The sequence below is a fragment of the Talaromyces stipitatus genome, genomic scaffold (genome assembly GCF_000003125.1).
Source record: "Talaromyces stipitatus ATCC 10500 scf_1105507295527 genomic scaffold, whole genome shotgun sequence".
NCBI lineage: Eukaryota > Fungi > Ascomycota > Eurotiomycetes > Eurotiales > Trichocomaceae > Talaromyces > Talaromyces stipitatus.
The window spans coordinates 1,715,764-1,742,116 of record NW_002990114.1 but is presented as its reverse complement, the minus strand read 5'-3'; the positions used below and the strand labels follow the sequence as shown (position 1 = coordinate 1,742,116).

General features: G+C 44.4%; 12 protein-coding genes across 12 annotated transcripts, besides 1 other annotated feature; 5 read left to right on the top strand and 7 right to left on the bottom strand.

Moving 5' to 3' along the window:
* Nucleotides 1-180: 180 nt before the first annotated feature.
* Nucleotides 181-2,200, top strand: TSTA_086860 (uncharacterized protein; the record flags this gene model as incomplete). Its single annotated transcript, XM_002478371.1, has 4 exons — nt 181-609; nt 676-1,180; nt 1,241-1,355; nt 1,450-2,200. 4 exons carry the CDS (start codon nt 181-183, stop codon nt 2,198-2,200), a joined length of 1,800 nt encoding a protein of 599 aa, XP_002478416.1.
* A 1,435-nt stretch (nt 2,201-3,635) lies between these two features.
* Nucleotides 3,636-3,694: a microsatellite.
* Nucleotides 3,695-4,539: 845 nt separating this feature from the next.
* TSTA_086850 (inositol monophosphatase QutG, putative) lies at nt 4,540-5,960 on the bottom strand (the record flags this gene model as incomplete). The annotated part of the gene is made up of 5 exons (XM_002478370.1): nt 4,540-4,648; nt 4,713-4,844; nt 4,903-5,478; nt 5,552-5,603; nt 5,717-5,960. The coding sequence occupies 5 exons, from the start codon at nt 5,958-5,960 to the stop codon at nt 4,540-4,542; spliced, it is 1,113 nt and encodes a 370-aa protein (XP_002478415.1).
* A 287-nt stretch (nt 5,961-6,247) lies between these two features.
* Nucleotides 6,248-7,354, bottom strand: TSTA_086840 (aldo/keto reductase, putative; the record flags this gene model as incomplete). Its single annotated transcript, XM_002478369.1, has 2 exons — nt 6,248-7,188; nt 7,288-7,354. 2 exons carry the CDS (start codon nt 7,352-7,354, stop codon nt 6,248-6,250), a joined length of 1,008 nt encoding a protein of 335 aa, XP_002478414.1.
* A 744-nt stretch (nt 7,355-8,098) lies between these two features.
* Nucleotides 8,099-9,040, bottom strand: TSTA_086830 (short-chain dehydrogenase, putative; the record flags this gene model as incomplete). Its single annotated transcript, XM_002478368.1, has 2 exons — nt 8,099-8,733; nt 8,827-9,040. 2 exons carry the CDS (start codon nt 9,038-9,040, stop codon nt 8,099-8,101), a joined length of 849 nt encoding a protein of 282 aa, XP_002478413.1.
* Nucleotides 9,041-10,302: 1,262 nt separating this feature from the next.
* TSTA_086820 (LysM domain protein, putative) lies at nt 10,303-11,526 on the top strand (the record flags this gene model as incomplete). Its single annotated transcript, XM_002478367.1, has 5 exons — nt 10,303-10,324; nt 10,450-10,747; nt 10,814-10,956; nt 11,019-11,174; nt 11,309-11,526. The coding sequence occupies 5 exons, from the start codon at nt 10,303-10,305 to the stop codon at nt 11,524-11,526; spliced, it is 837 nt and encodes a 278-aa protein (XP_002478412.1).
* Nucleotides 11,527-11,759: 233 nt separating this feature from the next.
* Nucleotides 11,760-13,396, bottom strand: TSTA_086810 (dihydrouridine synthase family protein, putative; the record flags this gene model as incomplete). Its single annotated transcript, XM_002478366.1, has 2 exons — nt 11,760-13,217; nt 13,280-13,396. 2 exons carry the CDS (start codon nt 13,394-13,396, stop codon nt 11,760-11,762), a joined length of 1,575 nt encoding a protein of 524 aa, XP_002478411.1.
* A 467-nt stretch (nt 13,397-13,863) lies between these two features.
* Nucleotides 13,864-15,523, top strand: TSTA_086800 (WD40 domain protein; the record flags this gene model as incomplete). Its single annotated transcript, XM_002478365.1, has 3 exons — nt 13,864-13,888; nt 13,945-14,810; nt 14,879-15,523. 3 exons carry the CDS (start codon nt 13,864-13,866, stop codon nt 15,521-15,523), a joined length of 1,536 nt encoding a protein of 511 aa, XP_002478410.1.
* Nucleotides 15,524-16,320: 797 nt separating this feature from the next.
* Nucleotides 16,321-16,864, top strand: TSTA_086790 (uncharacterized protein; the record flags this gene model as incomplete). The annotated part of the gene is made up of 2 exons (XM_002478364.1): nt 16,321-16,636; nt 16,791-16,864. The coding sequence occupies 2 exons, from the start codon at nt 16,321-16,323 to the stop codon at nt 16,862-16,864; spliced, it is 390 nt and encodes a 129-aa protein (XP_002478409.1).
* A 509-nt stretch (nt 16,865-17,373) lies between these two features.
* Nucleotides 17,374-18,046, top strand: TSTA_086780 (40S ribosomal protein S25; the record flags this gene model as incomplete). The annotated part of the gene is made up of 4 exons (XM_002478363.1): nt 17,374-17,376; nt 17,462-17,516; nt 17,760-17,969; nt 18,024-18,046. The coding sequence occupies 4 exons, from the start codon at nt 17,374-17,376 to the stop codon at nt 18,044-18,046; spliced, it is 291 nt and encodes a 96-aa protein (XP_002478408.1).
* Nucleotides 18,047-18,448: 402 nt separating this feature from the next.
* Nucleotides 18,449-19,393, bottom strand: TSTA_086770 (heme/steroid binding domain protein, putative; the record flags this gene model as incomplete). Its single annotated transcript, XM_002478362.1, has 2 exons — nt 18,449-18,967; nt 19,031-19,393. 2 exons carry the CDS (start codon nt 19,391-19,393, stop codon nt 18,449-18,451), a joined length of 882 nt encoding a protein of 293 aa, XP_002478407.1.
* Nucleotides 19,394-19,767: 374 nt separating this feature from the next.
* Nucleotides 19,768-21,154, bottom strand: TSTA_086760 (small monomeric GTPase (Gtr2), putative; the record flags this gene model as incomplete). Its single annotated transcript, XM_002478361.1, has 4 exons — nt 19,768-19,936; nt 19,989-20,672; nt 20,723-20,824; nt 20,877-21,154. The coding sequence occupies 4 exons, from the start codon at nt 21,152-21,154 to the stop codon at nt 19,768-19,770; spliced, it is 1,233 nt and encodes a 410-aa protein (XP_002478406.1).
* A 3,376-nt stretch (nt 21,155-24,530) lies between these two features.
* Nucleotides 24,531-25,810, bottom strand: TSTA_086750 (lipase/esterase, putative; the record flags this gene model as incomplete). Its single annotated transcript, XM_002478360.1, has 3 exons — nt 24,531-24,726; nt 24,777-25,421; nt 25,536-25,810. The coding sequence occupies 3 exons, from the start codon at nt 25,808-25,810 to the stop codon at nt 24,531-24,533; spliced, it is 1,116 nt and encodes a 371-aa protein (XP_002478405.1).
* Nucleotides 25,811-26,353: the final 543 nt, after the last annotated feature.

Genomic DNA, 26,353 nt, shown 5'->3' with positions numbered 1-26,353 from the left:
GTGCATCCAGATTGCCCCATGGAACAAAGCAAATAATGAATCCGTATAAGACATATGTATAATATTAATTATGCGATATTCGGTAGCTACCGAAGGATGGGGCGTCAAGACATAAATAGAAGAAGGCTGTCCAGAATAATTTCTCTCCCTTGCCCACTTTCATATCCATGCAGTCTCACCATGGTGCTGGAAACAACATTCGATTGCCTGCCCAGCTGGGTTGGACAAGTTGCTTTTGGAACTACCCTCGTCAGCCTGGTTCTGTGGCTCTCATCATTTTTCAGTGCATTCAAGAAGTACGATCGTAAGACAATGACTGAGGACGTGGAAAATGATTCATCACTGTTGGGTATTGATGAAGTGCTTGTGTTCCCAGGAAGAACGTCTCATACTCGACTCTCCCCTGTAGTTCGTTCATTCTGGTTTCATTTCCTCATTGCGGCAGTCCCTATCAGGAACTGCAGGTCGAACTGGTTCGTGTCAGTCGACAGTGACACCAAACCATGGTGGCATCGAGGCTGGCTCCGAGTTGACCCTCCAGATCATCTTCATCGAGGGGAAGACGAGAACGGATTGAGCTACAAGCTTGACAAATTCCTTTCCTCAAAGGTACGAAATATGGGTTGCGCATATACAATGGCACTTTCCCCCTCCTTACTAAACGAATATCGTTAGCAATACAATCCCGCCGACTATCCCACAGTATGGCTCGTTACATCGCCAAGGTTTCTAGGATACAAGTCCGACCAGGCATCGTTCTGGTACTTGTATACTGCTGACGGAACTCTTGACATGATGATTATCGAAGCGAATAACAGCTTCGACGAGCGAAAGGTATGGGTAGTACCAGCGGCCCAAGAGCATGGTATGTGCAATAACACAGCGACAAAGACACACAGACGGAAATTCCATCAGTATTGGCCAAAGGAATTTCATGTCTCTCCTTTCAACTCAATACACGGTTCCTACTCCATATCTACGCTGGACTCGTTTTCGCCTGGAAAGCCGCTTAATTCAGCGAATGCTATTGATCTCACAATCACACTTCTGGAGTCACAGCGTCGTCCCAAGTTGGTGGCTCGCGTTTGGTCCGTATCAAAACCTTTGATTCCATCAAGAGTCTGGGTTCTCTATGGATATCTCTTTCTCGCATCATGGTGCTTGACTGCAGCTTTAGTCAGTGAGTCTTTGTGTCCTTGCTTCTACCGCGTGAAATTAGCTAAATGTTAGCTTGTTACAGCGCCACGGACTCTTTTTCAGGCATTCATCCTATCGAAGAAACATAAGCTAAGCTTTCGAGTCCGACCTGAACCGAAACCCGGGACGTTTCCTCGCCGTAATACGACAGCTGAAGGGTATGTAGCCAACCCCCTTCTTCCCCTGAAGTGTTTACATAAAAACCTATGGAATCTTTGGAGGCCTACGAGTGGTGTTGACAGTATATGCTAGATACCTCCGCGAGATATTCATCGATTATCTTCGACAAATCATGAACAAGTCACCAGAGAATTTCTACCTCACTTTATCGGAACCCGGCTTCGAAACCATCATTCTCAACACACGGAACGTCGCTTGGGATTCACCTCTTTACCACATATCTGTACTGACACCGAAGTTCTATGCTACCATAGTAACTTGTCCTACCATTGAGACGTTCCTCTACACTGCCTTGCTTCACAAGGATGATGGACGACGAACTGCGTGTACAGATACAAAAGATTCTGAAGGTTTGATCGTGCTGCTGAAATATGTTGCGGCATATTTCTCGCTTTCATCCCGAGACCCGAATTCTGTCCTGTGGAATACTACTGATACTGCGAGTAATGGTAATACGATTACGCGAACCTGGATTGTCAAGTCTCCAAAGCTAGCGATATTATCTCTACTTTCGTTGATATGGTTCCTTGTTACACATGTACGGTACTGGCTCTCCAAATCGAGTGGTGAGGGGTTGCGGTTGTCAAACACAGTCACCGCACCAACTTCGGTAACGGAGAGTGGCACAAAGGTCCAGATCGATGAAGAGTTGTGTTCACATGCTGATACCTATCGAAATGGAACGGTTACGGATGACTCGAAATGTTTCCTGGATCATTTTGTGCGTGAAAACTATGGACCTGCTGCTCAATTTGGGTATTTATGGGCCCAGTTAAACACTGTTATGAGAGAGCAGATTCTAGGGATTACTGGTGGAGGTTGATAATCAAACGAATAACGGAGTTTTGGCATTCATTTTCAAGTGAGAGAGATTAGTATAATCCAATCTTATTATTGTTTTATGACTGTTATGCACCAATAACTAGCTAATAAGTATATAGTCGATACCGGTATGATCCTTACATCATACACCGATTCCTTGAACTATATTCACCATATCCTTTTTGTAGCTGAGACTTCCTATTTGCCCATATCTCCCATGTGTTATCCCTTGCCACTGATACTCACCTATTCACCTATCGATATCCGTCCACACCACAATCTGATATGATGAATGGTTAGTCCACGACTTTCAATCAATATGCGTACGGCTTCTAGTCCAGCCTCCGCCAGTTGTGGGAGTGCTTGATTCATGGATGAAGAGGGATTCTTCCTAGCTGGAGACTAATGATGACTTTATGTCTCTGCTTACCGCCCCGTACGCTGTAAGCAGTTGTATATTGACTATGTTTGCCAGTGGTGGATAGACTAGTTGCTTCCTTTGACGTTGATAGACGCGCTGTTGAGACGAATTGTCTGCATAGACGCCAGTCTCAATAATGGTTTAGCCAAAGCCTCATCGATCGGATTCTCTCATCCTGCTGTTATGATTGGGATACTTGCGCGAGTAACAATAAGGAAGAGACGACCACGGAGAAGTCTTGATAGATGAAGACCGTTTCCGTGGTTGAACGACAAGAAGCCAAGGGCAGGTAGATTGGCGACGAATCCTGAGAAATTAAGCTTAATAAATTTCATAAATAAATTCATCGATCAGAGAAGAGGTAGTGTACTCTTGGTTAAGGAAAGTGTGGGTGAAGTTTATATGAGCACTCCGCCGATAACGATGTTGATAGTAGCCCTAATATAAGCAGCCTGGTGTGAGATACTGGACAGAGGACGAGACTCAAGGGCATGACTTACAGTATACTCCATCTCATGAACAGCACAATCGAAAGCTTCTTCTAAGTTACCTAAGTAACCGAAGATTATAAGAAATAGAGCGGTCATTCTAGTCTAGTGCTATATGGTGTGTACGGAAAATACTTGATCTTGTCTTACTGACGATGATCTAATGAAGCATTTGATTAAACAAACATGGATTTGCCTAAAATATTTAACAGTTAAAGCCTTCAATCTAACAATGAAACATAACAACTAGAGAAAAGTATCCATACAGCTCAAATATTGATACAGCATATCCCGACCCATGATATTTCCTTAGTTATACAATCAAAATTCATCATTACTAGCCCCAACCATATCCTGCTCACTTGTAAAATGCTCCGTATCCGGCACCAAATGTCCAGTCTGATCGTAGTCAGTCTCAAACTGCTTTTCGACCGGCAGGGCAGCGAGATCATCATCCGAAAAGGATCCGGTGCTTGTCTTTCGAGCTTGTTGTTGAGCCTGTCCTTGTCTATGCATGCTCCAGGAAGGTTTTCGTTTTTGTTGTTGTTGTCGTTGTTCTTGGTCTAGCTGTTTGTTGTCCATGTTGGATTCGTCTGCGCTCAGGGTACTCCGGAGTCCCTGATGATATTGTTTTTGATCGTGGGACCCGGGGAAGTGAGGTAGATGTTTGCTTATTGACTTCATTGTGGAGACGATCTTTCAGTAGAATTTGAGCAATTGATGTCTTGAAATGATATAGGTTTTGTTTGATTGCAATTCACAATAGAAGATTGGAAAGGTCTCGGTGCCAGTAGACATCTCCCTATTATATAGTCATTTGCCCCAGCTGACTGACGGATCACATCCCTCGCTATAATCGTTATTACGCAATAAAGTGGTATAGTCATAAGTTTAATAGAAGGAAATTCCACAAGCCCAGGCTGATTGTCACTGATCAGTGGCTAACGATAATGGACCGATTCGAGGCCGTTTTATAACAAACTGATACATGTAACTCTGCTCCGTTACTCATTTTCGTCTGGAATATGACGGCTAAAGTCAGCTTTCAAATGCCTGAAGATTAGTATTCATGTTACTGATCATGAGTTAAACTCTCATAAAAGAATACATACAAGATCAAAGCTCTGATTCTGCTATCATAATCCGTGTGGATGAATTGAGCACATTCCGTGACAATACCAAACAGGAGTGTTCTACACGGTAAAGAACAGTCTACCACTTAGATCAGGCTCTAAAAGCCATCAACGTAGAATGTCATGACATCAGTTGAGTCTTACGTGGCAAAGAATTCGGTCTGGGGTTGTGTGGGGATGGAATTCTCCAACATCTGGGGATTCCTCCAACACGAAATGAGTTATCTCTATATATATCCAATCAACATAATCATATACAGTAGAATTGAACCAATTGCACCATGCCGGGGCTATCAATTCACGCGCCAGGCCTGGTATAGTCGAGATGCTTGACACGCTTCCATACTTCACGTACAGTACGCTCCTGTGACTCTCGACCTGTTTCTGTTGCCGATGGCCCGGCAGGTCTGTTATTGATTTTGAATGTTAATATTTAATGTCCATTCGAAATGATCAATGGAGGAAACCGACCTGATAGCCAAATACAACCGGCTTCCGAGCCTGACATCCTCAATCGGTGCCGTATCTGGATCTTCCGGCGGGTTGGCCGTGGTTATTAACCCTCCGGCTTCTAATAAAATCGCAATACCAGCAGCGACATCCCTATACGCATTCGCGGATCGATTAAAGAATGAAAGAAGAGGCAACAGAGAAGACTAACCACTCCCAGCATCCTCCTTCCCACCAGATATCCACCGAGCCCATAGCCGTATATGCCAGGTCGAGAGTCGCACTTCCCAGACTTCTCACACCATGTACCATTCCTCTTAACCCATCAGCATTCTCTCCACCTTTTTCCGCTGCCATGTTTACGAAACTGTCAATCTTCTTTCGCAGATTACCTCCAGGAACGTTTCGACGATCTTTGCCCCATTCACAAGAAAATATACATTTGCTTGGGGCATTCTCAGGCATGGCTGGAATTTTGAAGTGGTCTTTATTATGGTTTGCAGTATTATTCCTAACGTTCCCAACCAAGGGTAAACGGGTGGTTTCGTTCAGCCAGGCGCCACGACCAATGCAAGCTGAGAAGAGCTGGTTGAGCATTGGCGCGTAGATCACCCCGATAACTGGTTTTCGTCCGACAATAAAAGCAATGCTCACGCAGAACATGGGGAACATATGCGTATAGTTGACTGTACCGTCGAGGGGATCGACACACCACGTAGGATCCGAGGTTATGAGGTATTCTCGAGCAGAGGACGATGTTTTCGCATAGGTTTCCTCGCCGATGAATCTACAAGGAACCCAAAAAGTTAATTATACTGTCTGGGCAAAGGGTTTGATTAGGATAGAGAGTTATCACGAACTTATGACTTGGATACTTGGCCGAGATAGACTCGTGTATGAACCGTTCAACATCTGCTTACATTAGGTAAAATTCTGACTTATCGTCTCAATGCAATCAACTTGCCTTATTTCCCTCTTCATAAGACAGAAATAGAGCGCAACGATTGGAGTATATGAAGACTAACCCTCATCAACCTGCGTGACAATATCAACCGCATTGTCCTTTTCTTCGAAAGCCAAGTTGCTCGTCATATTCGCATTGCTCGCAACGCTTGATGATATTTCTGATATAGTGCCACCGACCCTTGCGTGTATGCCGTCCATCAATTTCATTCCGGCTTTTTTGCCGAGATCAATTGCGAACTGATAGATCTCGTCAAGTTGGGAGCCGGTTATTTCTCCGCAGAGTTTGAGAGACGACGTTGACATGGCTGCGGCTGAATTAGAACAAGTTGAAAAATATCTACAGTTATAACACAAAAAGCACTATATGTTCTGCTGTGCGGGTTCAAAAATACTGAACACAACGAAGATTTGTTGATTGAAGAAGACTTATCTAGACTTTGTCTGCGGGGTTGAAAACACCCGTGGGATAGCCACCATCTCCCGGCTTATCCACATCGGATAAGAACGTCTCCGGTCTTACTCCAGACTCTTGCTACAAAAACAACAACATACATTCAAGACGATATAAACCAAGCCCATGATTGAATCGCTCAATACTCGTTAAGCTTTGCTGGCCCAGCTGGCCATCTGTCACCCTTGACTGGAAACGCGCGCAATATATCACCAATCTGCTTCATATCGGCTTCAGTCAAATCCACATTTCTCGCATTTTCCAATAAAGTCTCCCGAGTTCTTGCACCGACAACAGGCACAATAACGGGCATACCGGGCTCTGTACCCTTCTTCTTGACCCACGATAGTGCTAGTTGTGCAGGAGTGCATCCCTTTGAGCTTGCAAGCTCCTTGATCTTCTTGATAAGTTTGAGGTTATTGTCGAAGTTCTCGGGTGCGAATCGTGGTCGGTGTTTCAGTATGGCGGGAAGATCGTCATAGGATTCGAATTTGCCAGTCAGAATACCACCTCCAAGAGGAGTATGTGCAACTAGCACGACACCGTGTTCCGCACATGCCTCTGCTACTCCATTACTGAAGACTTCAGTAGACCAAAGACTTATCTCAGCTTCGACCATATCAATCTTGGTAATGCTCGCTGCACGTCGGATGGTCTCTGCTCTCACTTCGGTAAGCTGTATACCACCAATTTTTCCTTGTTCGCGCAATTCGGCAAGAGCTTTCACACTTTCCTCCACAGGAACATTAGGGTCGACACGTGCAAGTCCAAAGACATCAATCTTGCTCAATGTTCCTTTTAGAATGTTTAATGATTGATTCACCGATTGGCGCAGTCTTTCTGGAGAACAATCCAGTTTGAAGGTTGACATGTCGGCAACACCACTCTTGATGCATAGCACGAATCTGTCCGCATCTTGAGGGTGAACAGTCAAATAGCGCTTGATAAGGTGCAGCGAGTTATTTTCCGGTGTGCCGTAAAAGTCGGCGCCGTTCCAGACGGTCATGCCAGTTGAAATGGTGGCTTTGAGGATAGGGAAGGTCTCGGAGTCGGGGAGTGGTGTGACGTGCCACGTGAGACCTGTGGTTTATTTTTTAGTATTCGCTCATGCGAACAGAGATGATTGACAGGCTAGAGTGCAATAATAGAGACAACGTGACAAGGGCAGGCTTAACTTACGCATCAGACCGAAGCCATCAAGGCCAATGGGTTTCCCGGCAAGAGAGTACCTCGTTGTTGGGCTCATAGTGATTGAGAGGGTTGAATAAGTCTGATAATTAGTGATTTTCAAGGATCCAGCTCAGGATACTGATTGCCATTTATACTGCATCCTTTCGTCTTGCTTCTCAAGGTACCAGGGTGAGAACAGGAGAAAGCGGATTTTAGATGTCTACGAACGCTGTTAAATCCGTTTAAATTCCGTCTTTGTCCGAATATAGGGACACTTGACAATTTCAAGTGCACAGACATTCAAGCCAAAATGCATTCTGCTTAGACGTTCTACCTCACAGAAATGAGCGTCATAACCAGCTACCTACTACATCGGGAATAGTGGCATGTCTACCCGAAATAATCGCTCTCTCCCACCAAAGGCTTTATTGGTGCATCCCTGGACAAATTTCGTTGAGTTTCTGGGATATTTGTATTTTTTCACCGTATTAAGCTCCTCAGGGTCCATTCTATAAGAGTTTCCGAGTTGGATTGTCTTCCCAGTTTTTGCGATTCGAATCTTAGCTAATCATGTCGAGGAAGCTTGTTGCGTACACCCAATTAATGATTACTCATATCCCAAAGAGTGTACTGTCAGAGAAACATGACAGTGTATAGCTCTTGACTTGCCATATGTCTCTGGATTTGGTTGTGAGTGACTAGGTACCGGACCTGACTGATGTGAGAAAACAAGCTAGGCCTGGACAGCTACTGGGTGCACTTTGAGTTCTACCTCATTGCTTAGTATTACATTGACTTGAAATAACAGAGACTAATAATACTATGGTAGTACCTCTTCCCCTTTCCAATCCCAACAATGACCCCTACCATCATTCGTCCCAGGAGGTATCTTACATAGAACTTGCAATAGTTTGACCGCGGCCTCATCAGGACCCAAAACATTCCTGCTAGCCTGCCAATAGTCGCGTGTGAAATTCGTTCGCACTGTGCCCGGATGTAGAGCCACTGCTAATGCATTATTACCGCTGCGCGTCCTTAGATACAGATCGAACGTCTTGGCGAGTTGGAAAACAGCCGACTTGCTAGCACGGTACGAGTACCATCCTCCCAGTGCATTGTCTGATATTGATCCTACACGAGCTGCCATCATAGCATAAATAGCATGCAGGGGCAATTTGAAAGGCGAGTCTTCCTTTTCTCCACCCGTAGACGGAGAAAAAGGTTCCGTAGAGAATGACTGAGCTGATTTTGTTGGTAGAAATGTATTGAGATGCTTCATCAGCAATAATGGTCCTAACGAGTTGACCTTGAAGCTCTCCAAGGCATCGTCGTAGTTGACCTGACTGGGCGATTTTTCCACACGAAGTACGCCGGGTATGGTTAGAGATAGGCGTAGTGGGATGTCTCTGAACTGTTCGCGAAGACGAGAAGCTAGTTCGGATATACTCGACTCATCTTTACAATAATAATAATAATTAGTATTGAATCAATGTAATGTCACAATGCTTGCACCATAGCAAGTAAATATGTCTACTGGTTCAAACTCACCTGTGACGTCAACTTCAAAGACTGTTAACCTCTTCGCCGCATCTCGTTTTGAGTCAACAGATTCTACAAGCTTATTATGTAAAACATCGCAATCCTTTCGGGCTGTCGCACATATCGGAAGGTCGGTGTGGGCGAGAAGCTGTCGTGTCAAGGCGAAGCCAATGCCACGGGAGGCAGGAGTAATTAGGGCAAACCCGGCACGTGCCGAAGCCATTAATGTCAATTGTAGTGGAAAAGAGCTCCTAGTCCAGGGTATTGGTATTATGCCTTTCATAGGGAAAATAGTTTATATCAAATAAATCAATTGCATCACGTTCTAAGTATGACATTCGAATTATGCGCTGATGTGGCGATCTCGATGGCTGAGTTTCCACCTTTTCCAGCCCTTCGATTGTGACATCCGGATCGGTTAATATGCTACTTCAATACACCGTTAATTTGCATTCTCCGTTAAAAGGACTTCCTAAGAAGCTATATTTGGACCTTCACATGGTCTTCTCGCACATAGAATGACTAGAGCTTCACGAACCAAGCTGTTGATCAACCGCTTTATATTCTATATAGGTTCTAGTGGTCACGTTCCATGTATCTCCACCTGTCTCAGTTGAGAATCTTGACGAGGCATTCTTCAGCATATCTTTCGGTAATTGAGAAAAGAGTCTTACAATCCAGCTGTCATAAGACATGAATAGATGACCTAGCGTTATACAGACCTCCTCAAGGCATCGGGTGCTTGCCAGCAGAAAAGACTGTGTTAGGTAGGCATCATTTTGTTGTGGTGAGAAAGGAACAAAGTTACTTCCATGTCACCATATTTGACGTCAATCCTGGAAGCTGTCAGCCATATCTGCCCTATGTCTCGGATAAAAGTCAGATGATGCAGACGATAAGTGACACTATCTATAAATATCACGGTTAACTTGAAAGGCAAACATGTCAGAGGTTGGTTATATCTTTTTCCAAGTAAGGCATAAAAAGGTATACCACTTACTACGTATTGACAAAAATATGTGACACAGAAGTGACATTCTGAGGTTGCAGTACAACCACGTTTTTGTGGATAATGAATATATTGAGATTTGACTAGAGCAGTTGCCTTTGGCATACTTTAAGCCCCGAAAAAATCGGGACGTACTGAGATTCTTACCTATGTATTTATTGCAAGTGCAGACCTATCTAGGTAGAACTCCAGGCTGAGTTTTTTGTGCCGTATAAGCTGTGCAGCTGCAGTTGTTCTGAGTCACCGGAGACAACACAAATACTTCATATATTGACATCTGTACGACATGATTCCATCTTCGTCCTTTTGCAAGAGCGAGCGCTCTCTCATACTACCTTTGCTATGGATAAGAATATTAGTTTCTTGGTTTAACGAGACTTCGGATTCCAGCAGCACCCAGGGGTCATTTGATCTCTGTCACGCATAAAGAGCGGTATGAGATGTTGAATTCTTGTCCAAAGAAACTTATATAAAAGATGTCAACTTCTCTGCTCGTTCGTTTGTAAATCTTCATTGAACACTATCAAAAGCCCATTAAAACTTCAGCTGCTACCGTCAATCGAAGATTGTATTACTGACCAATATGTTGTTCAAAAGAGTACTTCTCTCTTACTTCCTTGTAGGAGCAGCTACTGCGATATTCATTCCAGCAGAGCTGACCGGAGGAATTATCATCGCGAATACACCAGCAGAAGAACAGCAATCCAACCTCATTGAGCTCCGGGATTCCATCCCAGCTCCCGCAAAGTTGCTGAAGAGAGACGCCGATGCAACAACTAGTACTGCTGCACCGTCCCCTACACAACCCGGACTCATCTCAACCTGCAATTCCTATTACCTCGTTAAACAAGGAGACTACTGCTCTACTATTATATCTAAATTCAACAACTTTACACTAAGTCAATTCTATACTTGGAACCAGTGAGTTGAGAATCCACCGGCGATGTCTGCTTGCTTACTGTGATGCTTACTGCTTGTGTTTACCAGTGCCGTCAAGTCAGACTGTTCTCAGTTGTTAGCTGGATATTATGTCTGTATAGGAGTCTCTCGATGCTCTTCTAAAGCATCCGAGCTTCAGGCAAGGGCAGATCCTACTCCTACTCCAACACAGTCCGGAATTGCAAGTAACTGTGAGTTAATAATGCTCTAACTCAAGGCACCGGTGCTAAATTAGGCCTTCCCACCATGCCAGGCAATAACTACTATGAAGTTGTTTCGGGTGACACCTGTATTGGCATTGCTAGCCGTTACGGTGTCACTTTCTCCCAGTTCTATAACTGGAATCCAGCCGTGGGCTCGAACTGTCAGCTTCTTCTGGAGGGTTACTACGTCTGTGTTGGAGTTTCACGTAGGTCGTCTTCTTCAAATATCAATCGATCAAGAGCAAAAGTCAAAACAGTTGACTAAGAAGCATCTAAGCAACGTCAACAACATCCACTTCAGGCTCTTGTACCACTACCACATCACTAACTACGACAACAGCAACAATGCCTTCGCCAACTCAACCCGGAGTCACCTCGGATTGCATACAGTATTACGAGGCGCGATCAGGAGATACCTGCGTTTCGATTGTGCAGAAGTATAGTTCCTATCTGACGCTTTCACTGTTTGAAAGTTGGAATCCTGCGGTGGGTAATGATTGTACAGAACTTTTGGTGGGATACTGGTATTGCGTGGCGACGAAGAGTGTGCATGGATGAACTGATGCATGCTGTGTGAATGATACCGGTTTATGTAGTTAGTGATACGCTTGTCGTTTTTCCTAAGTTGCCAGCAAGGTGAAGTTGTAGCAGGACTCGAAGCCGCTTGAAATTGACTACTGAAGAGAGATCATTGATAGTAAAATGGGTATAAAAAATAGCATGTATGCTATACGCTTTATACCCACTAATGGATTTTGTACACGTATCTATTCATAATAGAAGTGTTCTATCTACGCCGATACCAAAGCAGGGACAGGCTCAGTCTTTTCTGAAACCGAATGAGTAGCAGCAGTGTTAGCTGCTTCAGCAGCCTTGCGCTGGTCCTTTTTGCTCATCTGCATCGCCCCCTTCGCTATAGCTTCCTCCGGCAAAGGGCGAATATATGGCTGACATACCCACCATGGACGACTATATTCCGCAATTGTGGCCTGGGATCCCTGAAGCTCATCTGCGTCCTCTGCTTTTTTATCGAATGCTTCAGGATTCTTCTCATATTCTAATATGCCTTCTTTGACAGCGTCTTCGACCATGCTCAAGATCCGCTCAAAAGATGCAATGTCACCAGCATGCGTTCGTGCCAGTGCATCGCGTATATGTGTGTGTTGTGAGACCAGGGCGCGTAGAAGCTGGAACAAATGACCCTGCATGGCGACGAGATTCGGGTCGTGAGTTCTCTTCTCTTTGCTGCGTTTCTGCTTCTTGCTAGGTAGATCAACGGCTTTTCCATCAGCATCGTTTTCAGCTTTTCTCTTCCCATTCACTTGGCCGTTTTGTTCCGTGTGATTTTCTGTGTTTTTGCTTTGCTCGGTAGTATCGACAACAGGATCCGACTGCAAGAAAAGTGGTTTGCGCTCTGGCACAGGATTGCCGAGGACGTATTCATGGATGATATCCATATACCGCCTAAAGACTGCATCCATTCGGTAACCTCCTCTCCCATCGCGACCACGCCAGTATTCTCGTCCTTCATTGCCGATTTCAGGAACCTTGCTGAATATAGTAGGATCCGATAAATTGCCTTCCGCGCTCATGACTCCATCGGCACCTGTAGCTTCCAGACAATGCTCGATATCACCATGATTTAAAATATTCCCGTTCGCAAATATGACCGTCTTTGGAGGGAGATTCTCTCTCAGATATTTGATATAACTCCAATCTGCGACTCCTGTATTGTGGCCCTTTTGCTCTCTTCGTCGACCATGGACCGTAATTATACTGGCGCCGGCTGATAGTATCATCTTAGCGTATTCCAACGTCTTTTCTTTCGTCTCCTGGATTCGAAACTTGGCAGTAACAGGTACCGGCAACTCCGTATGCAACCTATTAATCAATTTATAAATCAGATCCCAATCTTCCTGCAAAAATGCGCCGTAGTGTCCCTTTCGTGCAATTCCCTGCGGACATCCAAGATTGAGGTCCACCGCGTCACAGTATGGAGCTACAAGACGAGCAGCCTCTAGAAAATCATTTGGGTCGTTTGCGCAAAACTGTACAAAGAGTGGTCGGTCAATGGCTGGGTTACCGTCGAGAAACGGGACGTTCGGATCGTCTCGACGGACGGGCTGGAAATGTTGAGCGCGAAATCCCTCTGTTTCATTATATAGCCGGGCATGAAACATTGGCGAATACGCAAGAAGACGTTGCGGTTCGTCCTTTGCCATGAAAGATCGTGTGAGCATTCTCCAGGCCTAAGACAAAAGAAGGTGTATCAGTAAGTTGGATCTTTAAAGAGTGAGGAGTCGATGCGCACAAATTCTGATCTATCCACCATAGGTGCCACGATAAATTTCGGGCTCCCAATGCTCTTATAAAATTCCCTCCCTGTCAATTTCGCGGGTCTGTTTTCAAGAACGCTTGCTGTAGACATCTCGGCAGCTTGTTGCGATATTTTGAAGATTGAGCTAGCCCAGTGTCGGATTAATTTTTGGCTCCGATAGGGAGCTCTCAAGCTGAGGTAACCTATGTTGAAGAATGTTCTGGCGACAAATAACCACAAATATATGTACGATCTGTTGTTATGAAGTATGCATGTTTCTGTCGCGACTTTTTCTTGGTCTTCAATTTTGGCTCTATTTGGCCCGGAATAAAGACGGCCCGGTTTACTTATCTTATCGGCCATCATTTTTGTATGGGTCAGGCGCCAAGGCACAAACAATGCCAACAACTTCCTGACTACAGGCAGTCACACCAATTGCCTCGTTGAACGACTACAGCTTGATTGACGGCGATTCATTCTTTATACAACCACCCGCCGAGTCTCAACCCTAACATTTGCAGTGTTGATACAAGCTAGAGGCCCAGCAAGGGAAAGTTTGGCTCAATAAGAAGACCTAGATGGCTTTGCATGGAACCAATGGAGGTCAGTCGATCTGGGTAATCTATATGACCGATTGATGATTGACATGCTCCATACAGGTTCAGCAATAGTAACTGTTTCTACTGACGGGAGCTACATTGTGCGCGTGCATGGCAAAGAAGTTTCAGTACATTCGGCTATTCCAGTAGAAGGATCGCACTTCCTTCGGTCTATCAAACTACAAGAGGCTTTTTCTTCCCAGCTCAAATTCGTGAAAGTATCCCAGTCAGACTCAACAGCTGATGGAAATTCCGGAACCCGAATGCAAATAGAAGACGAAAGCCAGTTGAACCTTGTATCACAACGACGCCTGTTGTGTGCTTCCAGCAACCGGATATTAGTCTGGCAAATCAATTCGCTAGAATGGCATGCTGATATCGAAAACATCGAGCCCAGCGTGGGTACCATTGAGTTCGGTGCCAGTGATGATGAAGCCATTCTATTCCATTCATGGAGCTCAAAAGTAACTATTTTCAACCTAGAATCGGCGTCAAGTCTGATCATCAAGTCCCCCAAGTTCTACAATCCCAGCAGCATGGGACATGGGTATCGACCGCTTACGCGACAACTTGCCATACTATTGAAGCCTGAAGCCAGCGATCTGCTGACAATCCATGAAGCTTGTTCCTATGACACGATCGCCAAAGTCACCCTGCCAACAGTGGACGCGCAGGGTCTAAAGTGGAGTCCGGATGGCAGATGGATTGCGATCTGGGACGCGGCTAGTAATGGTACGAAGGTACTTGTGTACACGGCTGATGGACAGCTCTATCGAGCATATACTGGAAGAAGCGATATAGAAAATACACATGACCTTGGCGTGAAATGCATAGAATGGACACCTCTGAAACGACGGCACTCGAACAGTGAAATCCTGGCAGTTGGTAAATACGACGGAACGGTGGATCTACTTAACACTCGTACAGTACGTAACATATTCTACGATGTTTTGATCACGAATTGTGTACTTCACCATGCTAAACTGACGAACAGTTCTCATGCTCAACCACACTTTCACACACTTTCTCCATAAACGACAAGTCACCTCCAGTCTGGCGAGAACGTATGTCTCCCGACGGGAAACTCGAATACGCCGAAGCAGCATCTTCATCTGCATTCGTTACACCCGGGAGCGACTCTACCATCCAGCTTCCCAAGGGTGTTTCATCACTTCAATTCTCGCCCCATGGCGAGTTATTAGCCACAATAGAGCAGACGCAGCCGAATATTGTGTGGATATGGGCTATGACAGCTACGCCAACACTTGAAACAGCGCTTGTACATGAACACAATGTTAAAAATATAACATGGCATGCGAAAAATCAAGAGCTACTAATCACCACGGCGAATAATACACTTGCCGTTATCCATCTGTGGTCGAAAGAACGACCTCCTGTGATAGCGGAAATTCCTATACCACGGAGCGAAGCTGGTCGATATAGCGTTACATGGGTCAAGTCAACTGTACCGGAAGAATCGTGTTTGTTCTGGTTCAACAACACCGACGATGCTGTTCTGGGGTGTGTTATAGTCGACGATCAGACGAACACCCAGGGTCGTGCCTCGTTCAACTCACTATATATGGTGAGTCGAAGCGGCTTAATGGGGGCGCCTGCAGAGACCTCTGGAGCAAATTAAAGAATATTTCCATGACCGTGTAGATTTCCTTTACAAGCAGAAGTGAAACGCTAACAAAGAGTGATTTTCTATGGTTCTTTGATCATAGCTTCATTATTCTTATACTTCTCAGCATGATACAGTTGTTGAATTGGGTAGAGGTCAGATTATATAAAGCTTTCCTATCCCCTCACTGCTCAATAATGGTACAAGATAACTTTCATATTCTGTCTGTCTGTCAGGAGGGCCTCACATCCTATTCAATTCTTACTACTGCATAACAATGTCACAGCTTATAGTGCTTCAGTCTCTCCGTACGGTACTGCCGAATATTCCATCGAGAACAGAATGAAAATGACTACCGTTCAATCACTACCACAACAGAATCAACGAAGGACATTGATCCTCCAGCTGGTTGGAGGCGAGAAAATCCCGAAGTCCTCATTGGTTTTGCCCGACAGGCATTGCCTAAACCCAACTACAACTTTGGACGAAAGCGATATGTTGCTCAAGTTCGCTCCACTTGATGATAAATGCAGGTTTTTGGATGCTGAGGGAGATGTGCTGGCTGCTGCGATCACTCATCTAATCAACCCTGTGAATATGGATTCTCCAAAATAAGAAACATTATTCCACCGAAATGCATTAGAATGCACAGGCTCTCGAGGTTGCGGGTATTGCGGTATTTGACTGGAGCAACATGTTCATTGGTTGATTTGTTGCCCACCCCCTACTATAAAGGAATACGGTCGACAAGTTGTCTCTTCTCGCTATAAGTATCTCCTCGAGATTTTTCAAGTCAGCAACGGCCGGCCATTATGAGAGGGATCGTTGACATCAAATTAGAGATCTACCAACATGATGTCCGAAATCTAGACATTCATCCACGAAGCGTGATAGTGCAAAATATTGATTCTACTAGTCCAGATATTGTTATCGTCGACTTCGGCGTTAGTGTCATCGGTAGATCTTATAATCCTGAAGGGGGCTTGGAGGGAGCAGGCGAAATTACCAGGGACATATATAAGCCCACGTGTTCGTTCGGGGATGAAAAACGAGAGACACCATTTCCTTTTGGACTTCAAAGAGTGGATCACTTGGAACTGGAACGCCTGGCTAGTAGCTACAGCGCGAGTATGAAAAGGATGAGGTTACTGACTATATGAGATCTCAGTGGGGACCTGAATCGACATATGTTAGGAATCCCGCCTCACTCTGCCTGATCTCTGTTCCATACTATATCTTACCATACTAGATCATCTAGTATGCGCGCAGCTTTTTAGTCTAGGTTGTTCCAACAACATATGTATGGCCTCTGGGATGTGGATACATTTTGTACCACACCACTGCAATAGCGAATGAATAGAAGGTGTTTCTAATCTTCAAGACGTAATGAAGTGACTGAATTGCAGAAGATAGAAGCTGTCTCCTCTCGCTTCGCTCGAGAGACAGAAGGGACTATTTAAGATCAAGTACAAATGTGTACAGAGTGCTCCCCAGCCAATGAAATAATTATAATGCTACATAGAATATCTGCTCTCGCTCCGCTCAAGAGATAGAAAAGGTTCGACTAAGCACCCTGACAATCAGGTACAAAGTGCTCTAGTCAGTGAGATAGTTATACTACCGTATTTGACCTATGTGGTAGTTATGGGATACCGCTGCTTGGTCAGATGTTATCAAGAAAACGGATTATATTAGGGGGATACATATAAGTGGAGACTGGGTCTGTAGTCACGTGCACAATCGCTTAGGGCAGAGAAGCAGCTTAGTCATCCCCCACTCAAATTTCACACTACACTTAAAAGTTCGACTTCTTTCCGACCTCCTACTTTTGTCCCGTGAAAGACCTTCATCGACAATCATACAAAATGGTGCGTGTCTAACCTCGACCTGTTGCCAATCACGAGACATAGTTATTAGGGAGTCATTTAGCTAATTCTTATTGCAACCTAACAGGCACCATCAGCAACCGGTGGCAAGAAGCAAAAGAAGAAGTGGTCCAAGGGCAAGGGTACGTGATGAATGTGTTTTACTGCGATTCAGTTGTGTGTGATCGAGATTCGAGATTGTTGTGTTGCGCTTGACAGTTTTTATCGAGTACTGGTGTACGGCACGAATTTCAGCAGGGAAATGGAGGAGAGACAATCAATCGATCCTAAGACGACCGACAATCTCGAGCCTGGATACACGCGATATGAAAATTGCAATCCAACAATAAATAAGAATTTGAAAACTGATCATCTTTCATAAACAGTCAAGGACAAGGCCCAGCACGCTGTCGTCCTCGACAAGACCACTTCCGAGAAGCTCTACAAGGATGTTCAATCCTACCGCCTCATCACCGTCGCTACCCTTGTCGACCGCCTGAAGATCAACGGCAGCTTGGCCCGCAAGGCCCTCGCTGATCTCGAAGAGAAGGGTCAGATCAAGAAGGTTGTCGGACACAGCAGCTTGAACATCTACAGTACGAATTTCTTTCCTGTCTGGTAGCTCCGCAATAGCTAATAACTATTTCTAGCCCGCGCCGTTACCGCCGAGTAAATTGGTCAATTTTCTTGCTCTCTTTTTACGGTTACGGTCTCCTTTGTTTCGATTGTTTTTCCAAAATACAAATTCAACGGGGTGTTTTTGTTTGAATCCAGTGATGACTTGATTGAATATCACAAACCATGTCTATTATTTTCGTTTTATACGGGAATCCACCGTGATCGGGGTGGGCATGAAATCGGTCAGGACAAGTTCGGACAGCAGAAAATGTTTGGGCATGTCAGTTAAATAGAGATCTCGAGAATCAAAAGTTCTAGGACTCGCAACTTTTAAGTCTGTCTGATTATACTAGCCGACTAGGTATGATGTTTAAGAATGAGTAACGCCGATAATGCATGCACTGTATGATCCTTTCCTGTCGTCTCAAGGCATTGAACCATCCCCCATGGTCCCTAATTATAACTGTTTGTTCAACTCACTCCTCTTCGGCCTATTCTGCTGCGCACTCTCACACAACTTCCACTCCTTCTTCTCCCTAACTTCCTCCTGGTCCTTCTCAGGCACAACCTTCCCAACCGCAAAATACTTGTTATGATTCGAATAGAACTTTACCCAATGATCAACCTGCGCCGCCACTTTCTCCCTCGCCTCCTGAACCTCCCTCTCATGTCTTCTCTTCTTCTCCCCGGGCGTCAATGACTTCTCACGATGCGAATCATCCGCATCCTCAATGGGGATATACAGCTCCTCGACACCGGTCATGTCACCCGTTAAATCTTCCTTGAAACAGCCCGTTACAAATGCGCGTGTAGCATCGGTGCCGACGAAGAAGTGATATCCGCCGCCGGGGCCGTAGATGCGCGGGTTCGCGGAGACGTCGATTATTGTGCCGTTTAGAGCGAGGTAGATGGGTAGAGAAGGGTCGGAGCCGTCGTAGAGAGCGAGTTGGGATGGCGTGAGGTTTATCGGTCCTTGCTAAACACAGGATGTCAGTACAACTGAATCCCTAGAGATTCATTTTGGAAAAGCTAGACGAACCAGAAACTGCTTAATGCCGTTATATCTCATCCACCAAGGTCTTTGCTTCTCAAATCCCCAGATATAACTCTCCCCCGCTGTAACATAATAACTCAACGCAACCGACAAAACTATAAACGTGACAATCACGCGTAAAATATCAAGAACAGAAATATGGAAACTCTCGTCATCGTCATCAGCATCATCTTTCACGACATATTTCTTGTTGCTCTTTTTGTATTCTCGTTCTAGCCGGTTGCGTGTGCGTTGTTGTTCGGTTGTACGTGTTATTTCGACTTCTTCGTCTGTGTCGACTTCGACGACTCGGGGAGATGTTGTTGTGTCTTCGGCCTGGGCGCGGCGGTTGCGTAGGTTTGAGGACATCTTGGATGTGTTTAGTTGATATGTTGGGCTATAGATTGTGTTGTCTTTTGAGTAGGTGTATACTGATAATTTTTGAAGATGGCTACATCCACGGATCAGATGTTTCCGAGAAGCTTCCGCCCCGAGATCGCCGTCAACAACATGAGATGCAGAGTGATTGGCCACAGCTTGAATTGAACAGGGGTTACGATTCATGCCATGTTTGATTATGAGAATTACAATAGAGGCATATATCTTGGTTAGCAATACATTATCGCAGTACAGAATGTCCATCATGCCATTGAAATGTACAGTTGACGCAGAAACCCATCTTGTTTTTACAAACGACAGGTATCAGCCTGTCATTGTTATCTAATCAGTCCCGATAGTCATATTTATTGCTCCTCATGAACCTCTTCTACCGTGTTTAGGTCCTCTGGCTGTTCCCATGGACGGGAAAACACTTCATTGAGAGCCTCTTGGAAAACACGACAGTTCATATCAATGAGCCCTTTCTTCTCATTGGCATCGGGGTTCCGAATTACCGAGACTAGACAAAGATACCTGAACAATGTCAATAACTTAGTATAAATTAACGACTGGAATGGACACATACTTGTTCATCTCCATTAAATGAATCATGCTGCGATCCTGGAGGATGACATGAGACTCCGCCTCGCGCATTTGCTCCCCCTTTGGTTTGCGGTCGGTATGTTCCCAAGAGTATAGTTCAGATATATCAACAATAACGTCAATATAATCAGAACACATCTCATAGCACGACATATCAACCGGACGAGTATCAGACGCGATATAAATCTTGCTTAATACATCGAAAAGATAACATTTGTCGAACCCGCAGTTGTTAGCAAGAATATTGATCAAGTTTTCGAGTGTGGATAGTTGTGGAATAAGCTTCTGTATCACTTTGCTAAAAGCCTCAAAGACGGAATAGTCATAGATGGATGTCAGATAGTAGTGTACAGGCGCGTTTTCGTAGCCTGCATCGCTCAACTCGTCGGATATGCGCTGTACAATGTCTTGGAAAACCTCTGTCCGGAACTCATCCGCAAGTGCGTCGACCTTGTGAATGAAGACCTCAATGTTGATGTTCGGATAATATTGTAATACGAGCAAAATCGTTCGGTTTAGTCGGACAACTGACTCCAGATAGTCGTCTTGTGCGTCGATCACCCAGACCAGGGCACCTATAGAGCCAAAAATGCTTTCCAAGTCAAATGACGGGTCAAGCAATTCCAGCTGACCGGGGAAATCCCAAACCTGAAAGTCCATAAATGAACTACAAACCATTAGATACGTGACATCACTTCGCCGGATGGCTTAACTCACTGAATGGAATCTTTCTGAATTCGGGTTGTGGATTCAAGGAAAAGCGTCTCGTTTGGGGGCATCTTATGGAACACGACGCTCGATATCGACGACTTTCCACTTCTGCTCATCGGTTAGAATCAGAAAATATCCATTTCCAGGCGTATCGACATACCGTCGTAGGCCCATTAATAGGAGTCGAGGCTTGCTGTCTCGGAACTTGTTGTCATTGGGATTCGGAATCAAGCCTGCCTTGATTTGAGCTGCCTGATTCGCTTGCTTCGCGCGCTGTATGTCCTGTAGATGATTTTGCAAACTTAGCTGGGCTCGTGTTTTGATTTGCGCTGGCCGTCCATGCAATACAGAAGTATCTGAAAAGATACTTCTGTCCTGCCCATGCGGAACCCTTGGCCATTTTTTGGGCACAGGAATGACCGAGTACTCCTGCCACATAATTGCAGTCAAAACAACAATGAGGGATTTGACGTAATAAGCCTGCAAGTGCTAGTCATATACAAATGACCATCGGTCTCTTCCGACGGAGCATCATTGTGATTGAGAAATATATATGACACACCCTCCGTATCAGGCCGTAATGAGCATGGGAAAATTCAACAGACTGCGAAATAGCTTTGGATGTAGCGTATCGAGTGTAGAGATAACATCAGGGTAGACTTCAAATGGAAATAACGGCAAAATGATTAAAGCCACTAGTCCGGCTCCAGTTCCTTGTCCTCGAAACAAGAAAGCTGTTCTGTGGCTGCAACGACTGCGATCATCAAACTTTTATATCCATAAATCAAATGACGTTTGAAAGACACATAACAATATGTAACATTGGAGATAAGGCCGGGGGGTGTGATTCACTGATGGCGAAGAAGCAAAAAAAGACAACCGGCGGAAGCCATGCAATGAAAAAGTGGTCACTTACAGCCATGTTGATTCGCTATTTATCTAGGTTTAGTCAGAAATCAGCGGTAGAAAAACACTACTTCCTCCTTTCTAGTGGCCCAAAATCGACAGGGGACAAGGATCAAGACATACTAAACTGGTATATACCAGCAAATTTGCAACAACAATTGCGTGGTCGATGGGACCGTAGCAAGGAACGGATCGGAATACCGACAACAATTGGGAACGGAGGCCAACTATGAAGTCGAAGGCAGCTAGCGGAATATCATCGAATTCACTGTGTTGGAACAAAATCAAATTATTGACAGCACCAAAGATACGGACGCGTGTTGCCCCGATAGCTTGTCCTATCAGCCGTCACTATCAACGGAAATATAGCTACCGCGAATTTGATTTGATATCTGGTCGACTGATTCTTGCTTTTGTCGCTGAGCAAGGCCTCTCCCTGTTAGTCAAATAAGCTGGCCAGGATCTTGACAGGTCTAGCTGGTCAGGGCTTTGAGCAATTCGGATAAATGCCAACTTAATGCGATTCTGATCAGCCGCACTGTTGACTCTTGATGGGTGTTATTCCGTTCAATAGTCCCACTTTTCTGGTGAACAAAGACCAATTGCGCCCTTGTGAATAACACTAGGAAATTTTGACGTCAAGCGATTTGTCGCGAAGTGAATGATAGTCGTTGTAGAACAAGTTGGGAGAGGAGGTTGAGTCAAGAGAGTTAGAAACAGAAGGAAGTGGGGAGCTCGTATGTGGTTTAGCTTATCTATAATATGCTAACCGTATTAGGTATTTTAGGGTTATACTTTACCCTTAGGGCTTTGATCTATTCAGCAACAAACTAACTATATTCCAGCTTTTACTTGTAGAAGTTTCAGAGCTGGAAGGAGTAAGTCACTGATACTATAATAATATCCTACATAATACACTGAGGTGACTGATATGGAAATGACGCGATAACTTGCGGTCTTGGTAACTTTGGGTCCGTTCATGAGTCAGTGAGGATAACAGGAACATAAGGGGATTTTTTTCAGTACAGACAGATTTGCAGCTATAATGAAGAAGAAACATTTATATTCACATACCCTCTAAGTTAATGCAGTTGAATGTGATCGTGGTGGATAGCTAGGAACCTTGGAATTTTCGAAGGATAGTATCTAAACCATCTGAGCGGTAATCGCAAAGATATCCTCGGTTTTGCGTTGAGAATACCTAGGTAAACGATCCATAGAACTCAAGAGAAACTTTATATGCATATTTCCGTTCGTAATAGACTTTCTTGCAGGCTAATCTCTTCAGCAATTTTCCGTGGTAGATTCATATATGGACAGATCACAATGACATATTCCTGAAAAGGTGCTGAATATATGTTAGTAAGTAATCCGAATAAGTGAATGCATCAGAGGCATAGGCAAGGTTAACAACATAAATCTGACTTGGAGTCACTTCAGATGCCTTACTTCACGCTTCGTTGCTTTGTGTGCAGAGGGGGCATTGATTACAAGAGTCGTGTGAACTTTCGTATGAATAGAGTCTTTTTTTGAGAAAGAAAAAGCTTGGAATAAGTATCTCAAGCAACTTCAACATAATAATGCTCACCTTATAAATACTAGGGATATTATGAGCAAATACTTCAGTCCCAGTCATGCCCACTGGAGCGAACTATATCGTCTAAGTAAGTGCGCGATACTGATCGTATATTACCAGGGGAGTATAAGTGTTAGGAGCGAACTTGGTTTAGTAACATATGATACCGTGGAGAAAAGATTCCTACTCTCGGGAATAGGCCAGTATGATTTATGTGATGGAATTGTTGCAGCTGCAAAGGACCCCGACAAAGCTGCTATTGGACCAGGAGAAATAGAGAACAAGCAGTATATGGTGAAGGACTACAATTTCAGCCAGTTTTTATGGTGGGATAGCAGCGTCCGGCTCATCAAAAATTGTGTCCCGGACTGGGACCGACGAGATGTCGCAATGCAAATGGGGTGCTGGAAGTTGGTTGAATGGCAGCTAGGTCCTTCTCTTGAAAACAATCTGAGGGCTTTCATCAACGTTATGTATTGAAATTTCTCCTGCAAAAATATAGAATCCCCAAGGCTCTGGAACTAATTGAACGCAGCAGGGTCATGAAGAGAAAAAGAAAATGGCGCCATTTCGCGCTCTCTGGATTTCAATATCTTCCGAAAGAGCTTCTGGAAGTAATTTTGGACTATCTGACCTGCAGAGAAATATAAAAGCTAGAAACAGGACTGGGAATCCTTATTTTAGAGAGATATTAGCGTCGCTGGGCTGCTTTATTTCTTGTTGAAATAGACGAAACTTCAGGAGATGATCTCAGTTGGCGATATTTATGCACGAAATGGAAGTGGATCAGCAAAAGAAAAGAGTTTGGGGAGTATCATCGTATCGTGTGTATGCTATGTGGTCGAGTCAAGCAAAATTTCTTGGAAAAAGTGAAGGAAGGGATCCGGGGTCCTACCTGAATACTTAAGAGGTTTGATATGTCAATGATGGGAACTAGGGAGTCGATTCTCAATTATTTGGATTTTCTAGACTCGGAGCTCTCTATGCATTCACATTTATTTATTCGGTGTTAATCAGCTTTTGTCTGGGCTATGCTCTGAAACATGTAGCAATAGGAGCGAATGACTCGATTGCTGGTTGTGCTTGGATAAGAGTTGCAAAGGAAAAGAATTCCAGGATACGCTTGTAACGTCTTACCAATTTCTTGTCAAGGCATTTTGAGCTTTTTTATATCAGCAACGGATTTTTCTCTCGTCTTTGTCTTCATAATTGCTCCATAGAATTAATAGCAACTCTATTGAAAAGTAGACATAGGGGAGCGAGGAGACCCAGAAATCGAGTGCTCTACTCAGGTATTTTATCCGGGTGCATTCACAATTCGATAACATGACACTATGATGTCTTTTCAATGACCCATGCATTACCTGCTTGGTCGCCCCCATCTTTCAAGGCCCACTGAATAGATTCAAGCACTCTGTTTTGGCAGACACTGGCTGATCGAAGTTCATATGCGACGTGAGGATGCGGAAGTTCATATACCGCAAAATGGTGAGGTAACCCTGGGAAAACATGGATTTTGGTCCGGACACTGATTCTTCGTAAATATATGCGTAAGGAATACGGACGGAAAACACATACCCAGCTTTTCCTAACCTGCTGGCATAAATAAGCCCGTCATCGCGCAGTGGATCACCCCCTGCTATGATGATTGCTGTCTTTGGCAAACTACCTAGCACTTTCTCATCGACCAGTGCGGGATTAGGAATTGGATTAGCAATGTCTTCAACCCCTAGAATGGACGATAGCCACTCGAGTCTTTCGGTCGAGAGACCAAGAGCATTGGAACACTGGACTAGTGACGTTTTGTCCTTCTCGATGAATTGCCCATAAGGAAACGCGTTGGGCTGGATCAGCCACGGGACTATAAGAACCTGACCTTTGATTCGAACGGCATTATTCTCGTTGTATATGGTAGTATTTGCCGTTGAGAATTGCTGCACCACATAGGCAGCCAAATTTGCACCGGATGAGATACCTCCAATGACAAGGCTGCCAACATCACCGCCGTAACTACTCGCGTGATCGATGATCCATTTCATTGCGTCCCAGGCATCATGATGCGGAATTGGGTGTTTTTCTTCGTGGACATGTCGCGGGCATGGATGCACGACCATGATATTAAGCTTCGTGGCGATCAAGGCACATGCAGAGCGTTCAGTATCGATGGATCCGTGAAGGAAACCACCTCCATGGAAGTATACATAGATAGGACGTCCTCCTGGACTGTTTGTATCATTTCCAGTTAGTCCAATCTGGCATTATCTCAGACGGCTCATGAAATATCATGCTTTTATCTTCATTCATTTAATACTCCTGGGACATGGAATATATACCTACGGAGATGGTGTGCCAATTGGGGTATATAACCTCAACGGAATACTCGATCCATCACGAGTTCCGACTTCATAATCTTGACATGAGAATTTCCCTTCCAAGCCGTGCGCTTTCAACTTGACCTGATCATGCGCTGCTCTTGCATTTGTGCCTGTGATATGCATCTCGGTGAGAGATTCTTCTTCCGACGGTTTGGTCCATGGTTGATTTATGATCGGATGTGCATATAAATAGGATGTCCACTCTGATGCGGGTTCGCCGTAATTTGAAAAGTCCATGACTTATCGAAGCTTTTTCTTTCTTAAGATAGCCGGTATCGTGAACCTTTTGCCAGTAGGGGTTTATTCCTGGAGTAAACGAAGGGAGGGGAAAGCCATTCTTTAGTTAGGAGGGGTAGTACGTTCTCATCATTTAGCTTGTATCCATAGGACAGGGATCAGTATGATAGGGCATAGATGTGTAATCACTAGGCCTTAAGCAAGCGAATTCTTTGTTTTCTCTTAATTTACCTAGGAGACTCTCTTATTCATGTATCTGGCTGAGATATGTTAAATTTTTAAGCGCTCTTGTAGAGCTGAAAAATAGAGTCCTTTATGTTAATGGAATTGAAACAAGATATTATGGATTAATGCCATCAATTATGTGCTGAGGTAGATTTATTCTTTGGAGCCGTGATTATAGCTCTATTTAAGGAATCATCCATCCATGGAAGTGTAGCAAAATCGCAAATAACTAAAAACTAAATATGCCCTCAGATTGGTATATTCAGGCCAATAGATAACAAATAGTAATCAACAACTTGTTACAAACACATCTAAAGC